Source organism: Lygodium microphyllum, chromosome 28, assembly GCF_053477565.2.
Source record: "Lygodium microphyllum isolate KBCC chromosome 28, Lygodium_microphyllum_v1.1.10, whole genome shotgun sequence".
NCBI lineage: Eukaryota > Viridiplantae > Streptophyta > Polypodiopsida > Schizaeales > Lygodiaceae > Lygodium > Lygodium microphyllum.
In genome coordinates, this window is record NC_141162.1 from 98,002,624 (window position 1) to 98,022,154 (window position 19,531).

At 39.0% G+C, this 19,531-nt stretch overlaps 1 protein-coding gene across 4 annotated transcripts in view; it reads right to left on the minus strand.

Annotated features, from left to right (window-relative positions):
• LOC148011785 (uncharacterized) overlaps positions 1 to 19,531 on the minus strand; it is a 227,820-nt gene that overhangs the window by 190,682 nt on the left and 17,607 nt on the right. The window contains exons 4-6 of one of the 4 annotated variants that reach the window (XM_087670839.1): positions 16,366 to 16,501; positions 1,091 to 1,222; positions 898 to 1,010 (exon numbers count right to left, since the gene is read on the minus strand). The exons of 1 other annotated variant lie outside the window; for it this stretch is intronic. In XM_087670839.1, the coding sequence (XP_087526965.1) occupies positions 898 to 1,010; positions 1,091 to 1,222; positions 16,366 to 16,501 (381 nt within the window). The remainder of the gene's footprint in view (positions 1 to 897; positions 1,011 to 1,090; positions 1,223 to 16,365; positions 16,502 to 19,531) is intronic. 2 more of the 4 variants (XM_087670840.1, XM_087670841.1) reach the window with 2 other exon arrangements.

The following is a 19,531-nucleotide window of genomic DNA, read 5'->3' on the forward strand; positions in this document are numbered from 1 at the left end:
TCTTACCCTTTCTATTCCATACATCAACCTAGGACTAGATACTCGGCCACAAAGTGACCAAGCTTACCACAAAAGTAGTGGCCTGCAAAGATACCCCATTTAAATCTAAGCCATAGTAGATGAAAACCAATACAATTAAGACAAAACCAATTGGGCCTTCTCCTTGAGGTATGCCACAACATGTACAATCACTTCATGTTGCCTACCCTCATTCTTGAAGGCATCAAAACCATAACAATGGCTGTCATTGCATCCCTCAATAGAGGCCAATAAATCGTAAGACAAATTTTCACCTCAATCCACACTGGACATTCTTGTTTAAGCAAGAATTGAAAATCAGCTATAGGTGGAACTCCATGGGTCCCCATGGCACCACATGCACCAATTGTTTGTCCCCACACCCCCTCGACCCTCTCAAGCCTAACCTTTTCCCCTCCCTATGATAGGTTCCACCTCCCACCTAGAGAAAAAGCAAGGATAGAAACCCAATTCTTGCCCTTACTTGGCCTTGTGCTAGAACATGTATGTCAAATATCAACAGCCAAGCTCTCTATGTTATTTAGGACTAGTATAAATAAGGCCTTACCGACCTATATGGAACAAGTATGCAAAACTTCAAGAATAGAGACCCAATTCTTGCCCTTACTTGGACTTGTGCTAAAACATGTATGCCAAATATCAACAGCCAAGCTATCTATGTTATTTAGAACTAGTATAAATAAGGCCTTACTGACCTATATGGAACAAGTATGCAAAACTTCCACAGTCAAGTTGTCTATATTATTTAGGACTGGTGTTAATAAGATCTTACTGATCTATATGGAACACATGAGTGAAACATTTAAAAAGTGAGTTGTCTATGTTCATTAGGATTGGGGTATACGAGTCCTTACAAACCTGTAGCGATAATATACTTCTCTAATGATCGAATTTTGACGCTTCAAAACATTTGATAGTCTTTCCTTCACCAAATCAAAATTTTCCTCTCCTTCCAACAAAGATTGAAGAGGCTGTTAAAAAATAAAAGTTCTATTTTTAAAACTATATGTTGCTTTAAAAGTGTAGAACAGCAAGTATGTCCATTGCCCACCTCTTTGGGTATCATGTTTGCTTCTATATTTTTATGAAGATAGCGACCAGAGAGAAAGTATCCAGATAAAATCGTTCCATCTTCATCTATGTAGCACCCAACACCATGTTTTTTATTATCAATCCATGCTCCCTACAAAATCCAATGCACGACACATTGTGTTCCCTTAATATTCAATTTTAATTTAATTTGAAACTACATTCCCAAAAGGATAATATAGCAGCATGTACGATTCCCTTTAACAAGTTGAAATGTGTCATAGTTTTAGAGGTCTTCAATTCTATTAAAACTTTGCTAGGTTGTGTGTGAAACGTGTCAAAGTCTTAGAGGTCTTTAATTCTATTAAGACTTTGCTAGGTTGTGGGTAACCCCTATGATTGAACAAACTACCAAACTATTACTTTTTTCAATGAACTTCAACATTAAGCTTACATTTATAATAACTACTTCAATGTATATCAAAAGGGCCACAATGAGGACAAGGAGTCCTGACCATCCACTTGGCTAGCAATCAACTATGTAACTAGGAAAAAGGGATTATTCTTTTGAGCATATACACAAAGCTTTCATTCACACATGTGCATAGGTCATGTCCAATTTTTTTCCATAGGACTGAACACTCCTTGGGGATGTTTTGTCTAGTCCTATCTGTTGTAAGTCTTTTCTATCATTACTTCTAAGTCATGTTTCTGTTATTTTGGAGGAACTTTTCCCTGTTTTTTCCTAGTTTGTCAGCTTACACATCTAAGAAACCATAAGGATTGCATCATCCAAAAGCTTAACTCACTCACATATACTGTTAAAGACAGTCCCCCACTTCTTGACATAGGCTAATATACTAGTGACTTGATGGTATGGCAATGGGCTACCCATGCACTTTTTATGAAGCACCCAATAAAAGTTTCTGAATACTCATCAGCCAATCCCAATGCATTCCGTGATTTCGAAGACTGCTGACAAGGTTCCCTTGGAATTAGGTACCTTTTTGTCTACATTTTATACCACAATTGGCAAGAGAATTTCTAGCTTTAAAAATGAAGAAAACTGAAATTGAAGAGCAGCACGCAATAGAGCTCTCGAGGAAAGAAATCAAGAAACTCAAGAACATGGCTGCTGGTAGGTCTACTAGTGTGCAGCTTTGCAGCTTGTTGGTAGATCTATTGCCACACAACAAGGGCATATGCCAAATGAGTGCCCTAGGCAAAAATTTATTGTTTCTACCACAAGGTGGGCAATGGAGACTACGAATCTCAAGGCCCTATGGTATGGCAATGGGTGGTTACCCGTGCACTTTTATGAAGCACCCAATAAAAGTTTCTGAAGATGCATCAGCCGATCCTGATGCATTCCGTGATTTCGAAGACCGCTGACAAGCTTTCCTTGGAATTAGGTACCTTTTTGTCTACATTTTATAGCACTTCCAATTATATTTTTGCACAATTAGCAAGAGAATTTCAGGCTTTAAAAATGAAGAAAACGGAAATTAAAGGGCAGCACACAATAGAGCTCTCGAGGAAAGAAATCAAGAAACTCAAGAACATGGCTGCTTGTACGTCTATTAGTGTGCAATGGGGACTGAATCTCAAGGCCCTCAAACCACTCCCGTAGATAAATATCCTCACAACTACTCTTCTTTAAAAATGGAGAGAGCTCAAATTGAAGAGCAGCATGCAATAGAGCTCTCAAGGAAAGAAACCAAGAAACTCGAGAACAGTGCAGCTGCAATGGGGACTGAATCTCAAGGCCCTCAAACCACTCCCGTAGATAAATATCCTCACAACTACTCTTCTTTAAAAATGGAGAGAGCTCAAATTGAAGAGCAGCATGCAATAGAGCTCTCAAGGAAAGAAACCAAGAAACTCGAGAACAGTGCAGCTTGTAGCTCTACTAGTGCAGCTCTACTAGTGCAGCTTGTAGCTCTACTAGTGTCCCTATTGCCAGCAAAAGAACAAGGACCCCTCGCAATCCCCCTAACTGTCCTATGTTGTACTGTAGGTGTGGAGAGTATCGGTATTAACCGAATGGGTGCATCCTTTCAAAAGGCTCTCCTCAGTTTCTCAAGATCATTATACAACAAGAACAAAAGTACTCCAACTACTGAGTCCACAAACTTGATTAATATCACTTCACCCAAAACTAGTACTTTCTCCCTTGGTAATTGTGTTCACGTGAGCAATCCAACTAGAAATTCATTTCCTTCAAAAACTCTTCCTTTGTTTTTGTCAAGAACTCTCAAATTTTCCATTGGAGATTCTACATTTAATCCTACTGGAAATTCGTTCTCTCTCTAAAAAGAAAACTCACAAAATTTCCCTCATAGAATTTCTTCTCAAAAAGTTTGCAAAAAGCTAACTCAAGGATAAGTTTTCAGCAAGGGAAAACTGCTCTCTAAGAAAGATCCCACTCTACTCCAAGGAGTACTTATTGACAATACCAAGGCTTGGGGAAGGCTATAATGCAATAGATGAGGCTTCCTACCAAACCAAGGTTGTCAGGTATGAAAGGTACGATACAGTACGGTACGATAAAATACGGTACTAATTGGTACCTTATGATTTTATAAGGTACGGTACGATATTAGTACGAAAAAAAAAAGTAAAAACTTGGTTATTTTGGATTATAAATAATAGAACACATGTTTAGAGCTACAATGGCAATGTCACTTGAGGTGATAGGATGAATACATGAGGATAACAAGGAAAAACCTCATGCACAACATGCGCAATGCGCTACTAGAAGACAGATGGGAGTGTATATGTAATACATCAAAGAACAAAGCAAAGTTTAGGGTGGATGGACAAATAGGCTCTTCATTGTGTGTGTTGTGTGTGTGATCTTGGAAGTTGGGAGAGAGAGAGTGTGTGTGTGTGTGGTGAGAGAGAGACTTGGAATTATGATAATAAGCATAAGGCTTAGGAGTTGGAAGATATTGTATGGTCTAGTCTTCAAAGGCCAAAATAGCCTCTTTTTGGCACGAAATTGTACGGATACGTACCGTACGGTACAGTACGAAGCGTACGAAAGAAACTAGTCCGTACGGTACAGTACGAATGCAACTATGTACCAAACCCACAAGCCAACAATGTCATCCAATCTCTACAACAATGAAAAGTTGCTTCACCTTTCTCTATCTTAAGCTTCTATTCTTAGTCATCTAGTTTGAGAATATGGTACAGAATATCTTGATCTTCTCAAGGGCGGCCCAAAATCAAATACATTTCCATCTTTTCAAAATAAACCACTAGGATTTCTACCAAACCCATGAGCCAACAATGTCATCCAATCTCTGCAACAATGAAAAGTGGCTTCACCTTTCTTTTTCTTTTTTGTGAAGATAATTAAATTTAGTAAATATTTACATCAGACCATCAGGTCAGCAACAACAGACATAAAGTCTACACAACTCAAACACGAAAATGTCACACAGAAAGAACAGCTGGTGTGGAGCGAACAATATCTAGCCAGGGGGCAGCAATGTCAGGAAGAACTAGATCAGCAGATACCATAGAGGAGATTTGCCACAACACTAAACCGCGAATTCGGGCCACATGACCATGAATGCCAAATACTAAATCAAAAATGAAGGCATTCTGAGTACGCCAAATATGTCATAAGTCTATCCTAAGGCTGTCCATCTAAGGAAATGGAAAAGGCAAGAATAATCTGAATGCAAAGAGGTCATGGAGGTCATCTTTCCCATAATCCATGAACGAGCTGATATCCGGTGCGCAATCAACGAGAACCACACACAGGAAACAAAACTCCAAATCTGTCTCGCAACAGGGCAGCAGACAAAAAGATGAAGCACTGTCTCAATCTTAAGCTTCTATTCTTAGTCCTCTAGTTTGAGAATATGTATAGAATATCCTTGATCTTGTCAAGGGCCCAAAATCATATACATTTCCATCTTTTCAAAATAAACCACTAGGATCTACCAATGTCAATTGACACTTGATACTACATATCATATCATTGCTCTCTTGTAGCCACCGAATCTCAATAGAAGTTAGAGGGCACACAATTAAGGGTGCGGTGCTCTAATGGATAACGACCTAAGAATAAGCGCAATGTCCAAAACCACACTTCTCACACTGGGTTTTAAGACTATCCAACTTGCTCCATTTGCCATTAGTAGTATGGTGGATATAAGGGAAGTGCACTCAATGGGCTTGATTGAAGAGGTCATTGTACATTGAATGGGAGCACCATACGTGAGCTTTTTGGCCCCACTAAAGATCTTGAAAATGATGTCCACCAATTCTATAGTTCATATCAAAATAGAGGGCTAGATAGGGAGGACGTTGTAGACAATTTCCAAAGAACCACTTTGCAACTTGGGCATCCCTCAAGGACAAGCTCCTTAAGGCTTACCATCTGGGAAATTGAGAAGATCGCATTATCCAAGAGCTCAATTCACTCAAGTACACTGATGAAGACATGGTGTCCGATCTCCTCATACGAGCGAAAGTATTAGTCGTGCACCTTCCAACTTACCGTGGAGACTTCATGGCACAACAATGGGTTACTAGAGCACTTCCGCCAAGCACTCAATAGAAGATTCTCGAAACTTTGGATATCTTTGCCAGCCTAGATGGTCTCGACAATTGACAGTAAGGATTGAGAATATACGCAAACTCTCCTTACAAACAGGTACATTCTTACCCTCATCATCGAATACCTCTGATGATGTTGTTGCACAATAGAGAAAACACAAACAGGGGAGCAATGTGTAATAAAGCTCTTAAGGAAGGAGATTGAGGAACTCAAGAGTACAATAGAGCTCTTGAGGAAGGAGATCAAGAAACTCAAGAGTGTAGTTGCTTCTGGCATAACATGGCTACCATTGTTAGTGTACCGATTGTTAACAATAAGTGCATGTGCCAACGGAGTGCCCTTGGCATAAATTTCATAGTTTCTGCCGCAAGATGGGCCATGAAGATCACAAATGTTACTACCTTAAAGGACTCAAACCACTCCCCTAGGTAAGTCCACTCAAAGTTTCTTATTTACAACAAGGCAACAGTTCTTGTTACTTAGTACCCCGCCAAACGAGTGCCCTTGGCATAAATTTCGCAGTTTCTACCGCAAGATGGGCCATGAAGATCACAAATGTTACTACCTTAAAGGACTCAAACCACTCCCCTAGGTAAGTCCACTCAAGTTTCTTATTTACAACAAGGCAACAATTCTTGTTACTTAGTACCCCACCAAACGAGTGCCCTTGGCATAAATTTCGCAGTTTCTACCACAAGATGGGCCATGAAGATTGCAAATGTTACTACCTTAAAGGACTCAAACCACTCCCCCAGGTAAGTCCACTTGCACCCTCTCATCTTTCTCATTAAGTTACTTGCACCCTCTCATCTTTCTCATTTACAACAAGGCAACAATTCTTATTACCTAGTACCCCACCCCACCCACTCCCCTAGGTAAGTCCATTTGCACCCTCTCATCTTTCTCATTAAGTTACTTGCATCCTCTCATCTTTCTCATTTACAACAAGGCAACAATTCTTATTACCTAGTACCCCACTCCACCTTTCCACCCTCTATAAATCCTCCTTTTCTCACTACTCTTCCATGCATATGTTGCCTCTTCCATACCACCCCCACAAGACGAAGGCCTCTTCATAACCCCCCTAATTGCCTCATATTGTGCTATAGGTATGGAGAATAGAGACACTATCAAGTAGATGCATCATCCTTGAAGGAAACCCTTCAAAGTTCTCGTGACCATTATATTTGAGACTACCCCAAAACCAAAAATGCAAAAGCATCTCAAACCATGAACTTGATTGATATCACTTCCCCTACCACTAGCACCCTCACCCTGTAACCAGCCTTCCTCCTCCAATAGGGTGATAAATAACCTTGTTAAGCACTATTTATAGCAATTAACAAATTCACAAAACTGAAATGCACACTTTACCATATAATCTTGGATATTAGACTCCCTATTGGCCCCAAGACTGACCTCCCTTTCGCTATTTATTTAACTTAATTAAAGAAGAAGTTGATATACAATGGGATTTTCCCAATCCCTTTCGGTATTCCAACTCCTCTTGTTGTTTACAACAATTAACAAACTCATAAAACTGAAATGCACACTTTACCATATAATTTTGGACATTGGATACCCTCTTGGCCCCAAAACTGACACCCCTTCGGTATTTATTTAACTTAATTAAAGAAAAAGTTAATGTACAATGGGATTCTCCCAATCCCTTTCGATATTCCAACTCCCCTTACTATCCAAAATGACCAGCAGAGAAATCTGAAATTTCTCAGCCTTTGGTAATCTCAATGCTGTAATCTTCGGAGCAAGGCTGTAGAACGGCTGGGAGATGAGACAGAATGTTGAGGAGAGAGAATTCAAACTTTCTTCTCGAAGAAATGAAAAAAATCTGTCATTTACTGTTGGTGCCCTGTCTCAACAGCTTGTAGATGCAAAGAACTGAAGAAAATCAGTTATTTACTACTGTTACCTTGTCTCAACAGCCTATAGATGTTGTCACCTGCTGTTCATTGGTCTTCTCCTTCCCCTAGCTGCCTCAGAAGGTCCTCCAATAATGGCTACAAATCAGACCAGCAGCATCTCCTCCCTCTGTTTTGCAGACTGAATACACTAAAAATGCTTTGCTCCAACCTCTAAAGACGTTTTTCCATCTTGCACGGGAATTTTGGACAAGTGACAATCTTCTCAAATGGTTTTTCCAGCATTATCCATGATTAAATATTAGTTTTCAGTATTTAAATATTGAAAATTAATCTAATAATTATTTTTCTGCCCTGAAAAATAATCAAACTGGGCCAATAATTATATTGGTTAGGCAACTTTCATTCCCGAGTGCTCTGCGCCATCTTTGACCATAAGATTGGCATTAGATACCATTAAATGTCACTTTTCTAGTGTCATCAAAACTGATACTTATGGCCAAATGAATGATCTAGGCCAACAACTAGCACCAGATACCACCAGGTATATGTACAACATAACTTACAGCAACTTCTGCCTTTGACATCCCGTGGTTTTCTCGCATCCCAGGCTCCTGAATTTACTCTAACCCTTGTAACACCTCACATGTGCAACATTTATCTAACCATGTGATTAAAAATTAATCCATATGTTAAGTGAGGTTTCAAAAATACATGTCCTTATGACAACCCTCCCTCTTAAAATCCTTGCAATCGTCCTCGATTGCACTGCCAAATGCATCAAAACCAAAATAGTGAATTGGAATTTTCACAGGGCATCATAGTTAATACAACATTGCACATTGTTGCTCAACCATTCCATATGCCCAGCACAAGCTGAAAATTACCAACCAATCATAACATAACATAAGACTCACAAAGAATCTCAAAAACATCGCCAAATTATTATGTAACATGTCTATTTCTCATGAGCTCAACTCATGTGGCAAAACCAAACCATCGCATAGCATAACGAAGCATAAACCGTGGCTAAAACATCAATGGCATCATAACAGATATTGTTGTCCATGGAACTAGATGTAAACTATTGAAAACTTAGCGTAATTTGATCATAAACTGATCACTTGTTGCTGATCTGAGAACTAATTACAAACTGTTGCAAATGTGATCCCAAACAGATCACAAACTCATTGCAAATACTGACTAGCAATAAATAAAAAAACTAATGCGAAACTGATCCCAAAAGTGACCATAAATGGTTCTCAAGCTCATAAAAAACTAAGTTGAAATTAATCAGAATTTGTCTCAAAATTGAGACAAAATTCATGCTAAATTGATCATAAGTTGATGCAAAAGTATAGTTCCAGTGCTACATACATCTCACAGTGACTAGTACACTAAGTAGTGACCTCATGGCAAACATAGTACCTTGGATGCATGTTGAATACATCCAAAACTCACTACATATGTGAGCTGTCCATAACTGAAGAAGTGGAAGTGCTATCCCCTCCCCCATCAAAATTTGTCTCAAAATTGAGACAAAGTTTATGCTAAATTGATCATAAGTTGATGCAAAATTATAGTTCCAGTGCTGATACATCTCCAGTAACTAGTACACTAAGTAGTGATCTCATGGCAAACATACTGTCAGCGCAGTACCTTAGATACATGTTGAATACATCCAAGATCCACTACATATGTGAGCTGTCCATAACTGAAGAAGTGGAAGTGCTATCCCCCCCTCCTTGAGCATCAGGCAATACTCTAAACCCTTACTCTATTGAACCTTACGCAGTGACTAGTACACTAAGTAGTGACCTCATGGCAAACATACTGTCAGCGCAGTACCTTGGATGCATGTTGAATACATCCAAGACTCACTACATATGTGAGCTGTCCATAACTGAAGAAGTGGAAGTGCTACCCCCTCCCCCATCAGAATTTGTCTCAAAATTGAGACAAAGTTTATGCTAAATTGATCATAAGTTGATGCAAAAGTAAAGTTCGAGTGCTAATACATCTCACAGTGACTAGTACACTAAGTAGTGATCTCATGGCAAACATACTGTCAGCACAGTGCCTTAGATGCATGTTGAATACATCCAAGATCTACTACATATGTGAGCTGTCCATAACTGAAGAAGTGGAAGTGCTATCCCCCCCTCCTTGAGCATCAGACAATACTCCGAACCCTTACTCTATTGAACCTTACGGAGCCCGAACTAAAGTTGGCTCTAACTAAAAGGCATCTAGGTAAAGCTACAACAACTGAGGATGGTCTGCCAAGTCATCCTCTTCCATCCATTCAGTATCCATTGGTGAATAATTCTGAAATTTCACCAAGTATCTCCTGGAAACTTTACCTTTGACTTTTTTTCCTTGTGTGTCAAAATATGCTCCGGTACCAAAATCTCATCCAACTCCTCAACCTCAGGCTAAATTTCAGCAAACATATCCTTTGGCACATCACCATGAAAAGGCCTCAACAAACTGACATGAAAGGCATTGTGTATCCACCAATATGGAGGAAATTTCAACCAATATGCCACATTGTTGATCTTCTTCAACCCCCTGGAAGGGCCTATAGTGTCTCATACTCAACTTCGGATACAATCTTTCTCTTCCTTTCATCTTTTCCAACCTTGCCTTTTCAAAACACAGCAATACATAATCACCCTCTGCAAACTGCAAAGCACGTCTGTGGCAATCACCTATCGTCTTTTGCTTTTCTTGAGATCTCTGAAGTGCATATTTTATCTTTGCATAGGCTAGCTAGATCCAAGTTTTCCATATATAACGATCAGCCTCGAAGATCTTATCCTTAGTTTGCAGAATAGGTGGTACCTTCTTGCCACCCTCCACCACCTCAAATGGATCTTTTCCCTCGAAGATCTTATCCTTAGTCTGCAGATGGAAGGATGATGAGAATCTCTGCATGGTACCCATATTCTCAAATAACCCCTTTCAAGAAAAATTGATCATCCAGAGGTTTCGATTACTAATGATCGACTCTGGCATACCATAATACTTAAAGATGTGCTCCAAAAATAATTGTGCCATACGATCAGCCTTTATTTTCTTCCTCATCACCGAAATGAAATGGGCTTGTTTACTAAACCTACAAATGATAGTCTATACCATATACCTTCTAGCATACGATGCATGTAACCAACCTTCCTCCTCCCTTTCGATATTTATTTAACTTAATTAAAGAAGAAGAAGATGTACAAGGGAATTCTTCTCAATCCCTTTTGGTATTCCAACTCTCCTTGCTGTCCAAAATGATCAATACCAAGGCCTATCTGGAATAGGCAAGGGTTGCAACAAACCCGACATCTTTTGCCTATCATGCTTTACCTTCTAGCATACGATACAACCAACCTTCATCCTCCCTTTCGTATTTATTTACTTAATTAAAGAAGAATTTGACGTACAAGGGGATTCTCCAATCCCTTTCGGTATTTCAACTTCCCTTGCTAGCCAAAATGACCAACAAGTCTTCAATCCAATTTGCCCCTTAATTCAGGCAGTCAATTAGCCTTTACCCTATAGATATCTTAGGAAGCTAAAAAATAAAGTCCATTGCAATACTCTACCAAGGCCTATCTTGAATAGGCAAGGGCTGGAACAAACCCGGTATCTTTTGCCTATCATGCTTTACCTTCTGGCATACGATGCATGTAACCAACTTTCATCCTTCCTTTCAGTATTTATTTAACTTAATTAAAGAACATGTTGATATACAAGGGGATTCTCCCAATCCCTTTCGGTATTTCAACTCCCCTTGCTATCCAAAATGATCAATACCAAGGCCAATCTAGAATAGGCAAGGGCAGCAACAAACCTGGCATCTTTTTTCTATCATGCTTTACCTTTTGGCATACGATACATGTAACCAACCTTCCACCTCCCTTTTGATATTTATTTAACTTAATTAAAGAAAAAGTTGATGTACAAGGGGATTCTTCCAATCCCTTTTGGTATTACAACTCCCCTTGCTCTCCAAAATGACCTCCTCCCTTTCAATATTTATTTAACTTAATTAAAGAAAAAGTTAATGTACAAGGGGATTCTCCCAATCCCTTTTGGTATTCCAACTCCCCTTGCTATCCAAAATGACCAGCAAGTCTTCAATTTGATTTGCTCCTTAATTCGGGCAATCAATAAGCCTTAACCTGCTTTGATGGAGATTAAAAATGTCCCAAATTCATTGAGGCACCTCCACCTGAATTCGATTGAAAACAACTTTAGCCGTGTGAATCGGAGTCTTGAAGCTTCCAATTTTTGGCATACTTCCCGAGGCTACAGCTAAATTCTAATTGCTCTTACATATTAGGATTTATAGCAGAGAAATCCGAAATTTCTTAGCCTCTGGTGATCTCAATGCTGTAATCTTCAGAGCAAGGCTATAGAAAGGCTAGGAGATGAGAGAGAGTGGTAAGGAGAGAGAAATTTCAGACTTTCTTTGCGAAGAACTGAAGAAACTCTATCATTTACTGCTGCTGCCCTATCTCAACAGCTTATAGATACAAAGAGCTGAAGAAAATCACTTACTTACTATTGATGTCCTGTCTCAACAGTATCTTCTCCCTCTCTCTTGGAAGTTTAATGCACTAAAAATGTCTCTCTCAAGCCTCTAAAGACGTTTTTGAGTCTTACATGGGCATTTTTTGCAAGTAACAGCCTTTCCAAATGGTTTTTCCAACATTATCAATGATTAAATATTAATTTTTAGTCTTTAAATATTAAAAATTAGTCTAATAATTATTTGTGTGCCGTGAAAAATAATATAACTAGCCAATAATTAAATTGGCTAGGCAACTTCCATTCCCGAGTGTCTCTATACCATCTTTGACCATCAAATTGACGTTAGGTACCATTAAACGCCACTTCCCTAGTATCACCAAATGACACTTATGGCCAAATGAATGACCTAGGCCAACAACTAGCACAAGATACCACCAAGGACTTGTGTGGCATAACTTATAGCAACTTCTGCCTTTGACATCCTGTGATTTTCTCGGGTCCCGAGCTCGTAAATTTACTCTAACCCCAATTACACCTCACATATGCAACATTTACTTAACCACGTGATTAAAAATTAATCCACATGTTAAGTGAGGTTTCAAAAATACATGTCCTCATGACACACCCCCTTGATGTTTGTTCTCACAGGAACACAATCACAAGTATGTAATCCACATGTTAAGTGAGGTTTCAAAAATATATGTCCGCGTGACACACCCCCTTGATGGTTGTTCTCACAGGAACACAACCACAAGTAGCTAAAGTCCCTCCAAGAAACTCTGAACCACCAATATTGGTAAACTCCAACATCTATTAATGTTGATTGTCATCTAATTTTGGACTTTCATTTATTATTGACTCTCATAGCCCACAACTCTCGGTTGAGATTAAAGGGACCACATTTTTAAACACTAGGGCTTACAATTACTCGACTTGCTCCTTTTATCATTCACGTAGCAGATATTGGGAAGTGCAACCAATGGGATTGGTTGAAGGGGTCCTGTAGTTTAGAAATATCTACAAAATATTCTCAATCAAGTCAAGGATCCACAATCATTAGAACCCCAACATCTACTAATGTCGATTGTCACCTTATTTTAGACTTTCATTTATTATTGACTCTCATAGCCCATAACTCTCGGTTGAGATTAAAGGGACCACATTTTTAAACACTAGGGCTTACAATTACTCGACTTTCTCTTTTTGTCATTCACGTAGCAATATATTGGGAAGTGCAACCAATGGGATTGGTTGAAGGGGTCCTGTAGTTTATAATATCTACAAAATATTTTCAATCAAGTCAAGGATCCACAATCTAACACAATTAGAACCCCAACATCTACTAATGTCGATCATCACCTTATTTTGGACTTTCATTTATTATTGACTCTCTTAGCCCACAACTCTCAATTGAGATTAAAGGGACCACATTTTCAAACACTAGGGCTTATAATTACTTGACTTGCTCCTTTTGTCATTCACGTAGCAGATATTGGGAAGTGCAACCAATGGGATTGCTTGAAGAGGTCCTAATACACAAAGTCCTCGAATTCTACATGTCCTTCCTCGTAGTAGACATTCCAACATTGAAAGAATCGTACCCATTGCTTATTGGCCATCCATGGTTGTGCATAACTAGGGTATGCCAAGAGTGGGATTGGAATGAGCTATGGATTAAGCATGCCAATGGACTAACACCACTGCAATTAGAGAAAGGGTCGGGACTCCTCTTCTATCATAGTATCTATCATGAAAGCTACCACACCCACTTAACCAATTAGCCCCTAGTGCTTAGATGACTTCATTCTCTTAGATTGACTAGGGACTTTGTCATTCACGTAGCAGATATTGGGAAGTGCAACCAATGGGATTGCTTGAAGAGGTTCTAATACACAAAGTCCTCGAATTCTACATGTCCTTCCTCGTAGTAGACATTCCAACATTGGAAGAATCGTACCCATTGCTTATTGGCCATCCATGGTTGTGCATAACTAGGGTATGCCAAGAGTGGGATTGGAATGAGCTATGGATTAAGCATGCCAATGGGTCGGGACTCCTCTTCTATCATAGTATCTATCATGAAAGCTACCACACCCACTCAACCAACTAGCCCCTAGTGCTTAGATGACTTCATTCTCTTAGATTGACTAGGGACATTCTCATGCACTATGGTGCAAATAAGAGAGCTTTCCCTTGCCACACAACTTGATGCCAGGAGGTATAGTCACGGTGGATTCCTTGAGATTTTACGGTGGATTCTGTAAAATTTATTTGTTGACCGGGGCTCGTACATAAGGTGGATTCCTTGTGCGAGAAGTTGACGGGGACGCCTGTCCTTCTCGAGCGTGGTGATTCCGCAAAATTCATATTAATTAATTTAGCTTTTACGAGTTTAGAGTGCGCACTTGAATTAAATTAAGATTATGACAGTGCTCCAACCTATTTTAATTATTTGTAGCTGCAGATTGCTAGGTATTCACTATTGTTTATTTATTTTATTTATAAATAATTGTGAATGCTTCAGTTGATGTGTAGAGCAGGTAGCGGTGGCTTTGGGTAGCACTAGGCATTAGCGTAAGTCTAAGCGTAAATTTTATAAATATGATTAGTTATCTTATGTATAATATATAATATTATGTATTTATATGATATTATATTATTAAAATTATCACTCTATTTGTAAGTTATAAATTTAAACTTCTTTAGTAATAATTAGATCATTGTCCTTAGTACTATTAATTTATTTGTTTTTAATGTAGATTACTTTAGAATATGAGATTTAAGATATATTTTTATTGAAATAAGCATTCTTTATGGAATACCTTACTTTCATAATGTGGTTAAGTTTTAAAAGGCTTTTCTAGCTTTCTTTATAAAAGCAACAGGATTGCATGTAAAATAGGAGAACATGGTGAAAACTGAGTTTTTCTATTTGTCTCTCATCCGGAATCGAAATTCAGAGCTTTAAGAGTCGTTTTGGGGATTTTTGTATGCTTCGGACGCGATGGTGATGTCAAAACGTCAAGATTCAGAGCACAGAATTTTCTGCAGCAACTGCAGCATGTTATAGAATACCTCTTTACTTTTAAAACTCTATTTTTCAATTAATATTTGTACTTTCTTTGTAATTATATGTAAGATATGAATGCAAATATACATGTAAAACTATAATATATAATTGAAGATGGCAAACCATAGCTTTTGCTATGGGGGAGGTTGGGCCTAATGTTTTTCTCTTGTCATTCTCAATCTATTGAGTTATTCAAATCCTCTTATGTATTATAATGTTGTTTGTATTTAATAGTCGAGATGTTTGATTTATTAAACTTTTCCACTAAGTTCTATTAGATGTGTCATAAAGTTGTTTATGATTGAGATTTGATTTGCTAGATTCGTCGCGTGTTCCGCTTCGTAACATTGGTATCAGAGCTTGACTATGCTCCGAGTTTTCAATTATATGATATCAGTGTATAAAGGCGAACACCATGGAACAATTGCAATCCACAAGACAAATCACTGTAAATGAATATTGCAAGTACACTTATCGTATTTTGGATAGCCTTATATCCACAATTGGTTGACTAGAATTGATCCAATTCGTTCTTCTCTGAATTTGGATTATAGCATGGACTTAGCTATGCAAACAAGGTGTTATAGCTAAAAAGTTTTTGAAGTTTATTTCATAGTAAATCATAGCTTTGTTTTATTTTATAAAAGTTTCAAGTTTAAGCATATTAAGTCTTTATTTATGTAACAGGCTATATAGAAGAGACATTTGAAAGTAGTCTAGCTATTGCATATGCTTCATCATAAAAATCCTCTCGAACAACTATTTTTCATGTAATGTAACTTTTTACTAGTTCATATTTTGAGGATGGTATAAAAATAAAAGTTTTAGCCCTTAAAAAGATCTACAATTGTTATTAGACACATTTTACAAATTCTAAATATTTAGTGAGTTATTAGACAAACTTTTATCTAGAGGAAAAAATCATTAGATATCAAGTAGATTAATCCTTGAGAACTAGACACTCTTCATTGTACTCCTCTTGGATCATCATTATATCCATAGTAAGCCATTAAAGATATGTCCAAGCTCATAATAGAGAAAAACTAACTCTCTCCTTAAATTCAGATCCAAACATCAAGTTTAAAATCAATAGCTTTATTCTTGTTTCATTTGGAAAGTTTTGCTTAAATTCATATCCAAACTTAAGTTTAGAACTATCTTTGTTTGAAAACTTATGTGGTTTGGAACCAATACTAGCTTAACTACAAAATTGAACAAGTTTGAACATTTGTGAGTAAAATCACCTTGTACATTGCCCCAGATGCATAGTAGAATGTGCCTTTACCATGACGCATTCCTCGTTCATAATCTCCAACGTAGCGATTTGCCAACTGATTAGAGGTCTCTTGTTGCTTATCCCATAACCAAAGACTTTTGCCTCTACATTAAAATGATCAATGTTACTCGATACTAGTTTTTTCTTTCAAAGAAAAGAAAGATTCTATTTATAAATCCCCTCAGGTTAAAACCAAGCCCTATAAGGGACTTCCAAATCAACAAAAGGCAAGTCTACGATAAAACTTGAGTGAATAAACTAGTCAAGAGGTCTATAGTGTAAGACATTATGTGGTTGATTGTGAAAAAAAGTGCATGCGAGAATGCACAAATGATCAAAAGCATAAAAGAGAATGCATGAGCACTAATAGAAAGAATACATGAACATGACAAACTCAAAATAAATGGGAAATGAAATCCATAAGATGAAGCATGAGATGTGCAATACAATACCGACAAGCACCATCACAATGATGACTAGAGCAATAGAAAGAGCACATGAACATGAGAAACTCAAAATAAATTGGCAATGCACGAGATCTAGAATACAATACTAGTAAGGCACCATCACAATGATGGCCAGCAATGTTTCCAGTCTCCCATTCTCCTAATGCAAGACGATGTGACACAACAATTAAGAGTGAAATGGAGTATATAAAAGCCTAGGACAATACACAAGAAAACTAAGGAAACTCTAAAATGGGTTGCCAAGTACCCACTAAATACCAAACAATGTGCGTAAAACTAACACCCTCTCTCAAACCATGGATACCCACGTAATGGGTGATCAACCCACCACCAAGGTGCCTCAAAAAAACATTGACTTGATATGGATCTTACTCAATTCCCTAATCACAAAAAGTAAAAAAAGTCAAATATTGATGTGTATCTCACTAATGCCCTACAGAAGTAGATCATAACCATGGATTTTCCTCCTTTAGCCACATTGTTGAAGTGTCCCCAAGCAACCGTCCCCCATGGCACAACCATTGTAGGCTCTACAATGCCATATAACCCTGTCCCAAGGGCTCTCCTCCATCCATCCTAAGCCCTTAGGAAATCCCAACCACAATGTCTATGTGTATCCTATAGCTCTCCACATTTGGCACAAAGTAACTAAGTCAAATAATCACAAACAAAGTGAAATCTTTCTAGATCTAAACCAATCTCCTAAGGTGGTGATGTACCTTCTTACATTTGCAACTCTTGAGTCTAATGAGTTGTAGCGTAGCCCTCACAACGTTGCATGTACACCCCCTCGATAGACCACTGCTTTCGTCCCTCCCTTCCTGACATATACCCACCGCTCCCCACCCCACCGTCTACCCTAGTAGAGGACCACCAATCCCCTTGACCCCCTACCAATCGTTCCCACCAAATCCCTGCCAGTTATGCCTGACTCTCACCATTTGTTCGTGCCAATCCACCTCACCAGCATGCTAGTCACGCCTCTCTCCATCTATTTATGTGAATCTACATCTCCTCCTAGTAGTGCTAACTCTCGCATTTGTTCACAGCAATCTGCCTCTCCTACTAGTCACACCCTGTCTCTTGCCAATCTACCAACGGCACTGCTACCACTGGTCTACCATCTATTTTTGCTCCATTCTTGTCCTTTACTCCCCCCTTCAATGTCTCCTTAGCTTGCCATCCCCTCGCCTGCACCTGCCGATTGTGCCTCCTACTTGTGGATAAGTGCTACATAATTGGCATAACCCCCCCAACCTCACCCTAGGCAAATAGCAGCAAGCTTGGATTGTGCCTCCTACTTGTGGATAAGTGCTACATAATTGGCATAAACCCCCCCAACCTCCCCCTGCATTCGACTATCCAAGAATCATCACTAACCTTCACCCTAGGCAAATAGCAGCAAGCTTGGATGTGCTTGAGTGGTGATGACTCACAATGGAAACCTCTAGTCCGACGACGAAGTACTCTATAGGTGCCCCCCAGCCAACTGTAATCCCTTCACACTGCAAAAAAAGAACTACAGGAGGCAACGATCTTTTGACAGGCCATAGGGCAGCACTTTCCCTCTGGGGCTGAGCTTCAAGATTGGCTTCACTCCACCTTGTGCATTGGCAGCTCTCAAATTGTGAAGGTAGTGGTTCTTTTGTGATCATTGGTCCAATCTGTGCTTTGTTTGGCTCTACATCTCTTCTTTTCTTTATCTTCACTTCACTAATGATAAGCATCATTTCATGGTCCCGATTACCCAACCTGGAGTGAAGCACCAGTGAAGCAGCTATGGTACATGGAGCTATGGTGCAGCAAATTCCAACTCCTCTTCCAGATGATTTGGACTGTGACAACTACGAGGAAGTAAATCTTACGTAAAATACAAATGACATCCGAGCTTTTTCTACACTTTTCAAGTGCATTTCTAAAGAGGCCCTTCCAGCAATTACCTCCTATAGGACAGCTGTAGAGGTGTGGGAGAAGTTATAGATGTTGTATTAGGCTCCATCAACCATGTGAGCTCTAGCAAATGAGGCTCGAACTAAAGGATAATATTTAGTCTTTTCTACTTCGTGTTAAAGGAGTGCATGGATTGATTACCTTCCGCACATGTAGTCTACTCTTCCAAAGGCTCATCTAGTGGGAACCAAGTGCTTCCCTTTTGCATAGATTGAATTATGTGTTAGATTTATTTGTGTAAAAGTGTGTGTTTAGGTGTGAATACCTTTTACACCACTTAGCATTTAATAAGGGTCAAAGGTGTAGGTGGATGCCTCTGCCTATATATCCAGGCCCTATGGAGCTTCACCCTCCATCGCTTGCTGGTCCATCTTCATGAGCTCTATATAGAACAATGGTATCAAAGCATGTTCGAGTGCCATCTCAACCTATTGTGTCGGCTCCTCTGTTCTACTTGCTGCCTTCTGCCCTTTTTGCTGCCTGTGTCACAAGAAAGAGAAGGTCTACATCCCACGACTGTTGCTGCAATGGCAGAAGAAGAAGAAGAAGAAGAAGAAGACAATCCTATTGCTTGTGGCTGCACCCGTCATTTCTGATATGGTTGTGTCCGCTAGTTCTGATGGCATGTGCTGCTCCGCCCAAGCATTGACCCCCCGTTCCCCTTGCCCCCAACAATCAGTCCAGTTGGCACTTCCATAGGTGTCATTCACAACCTGA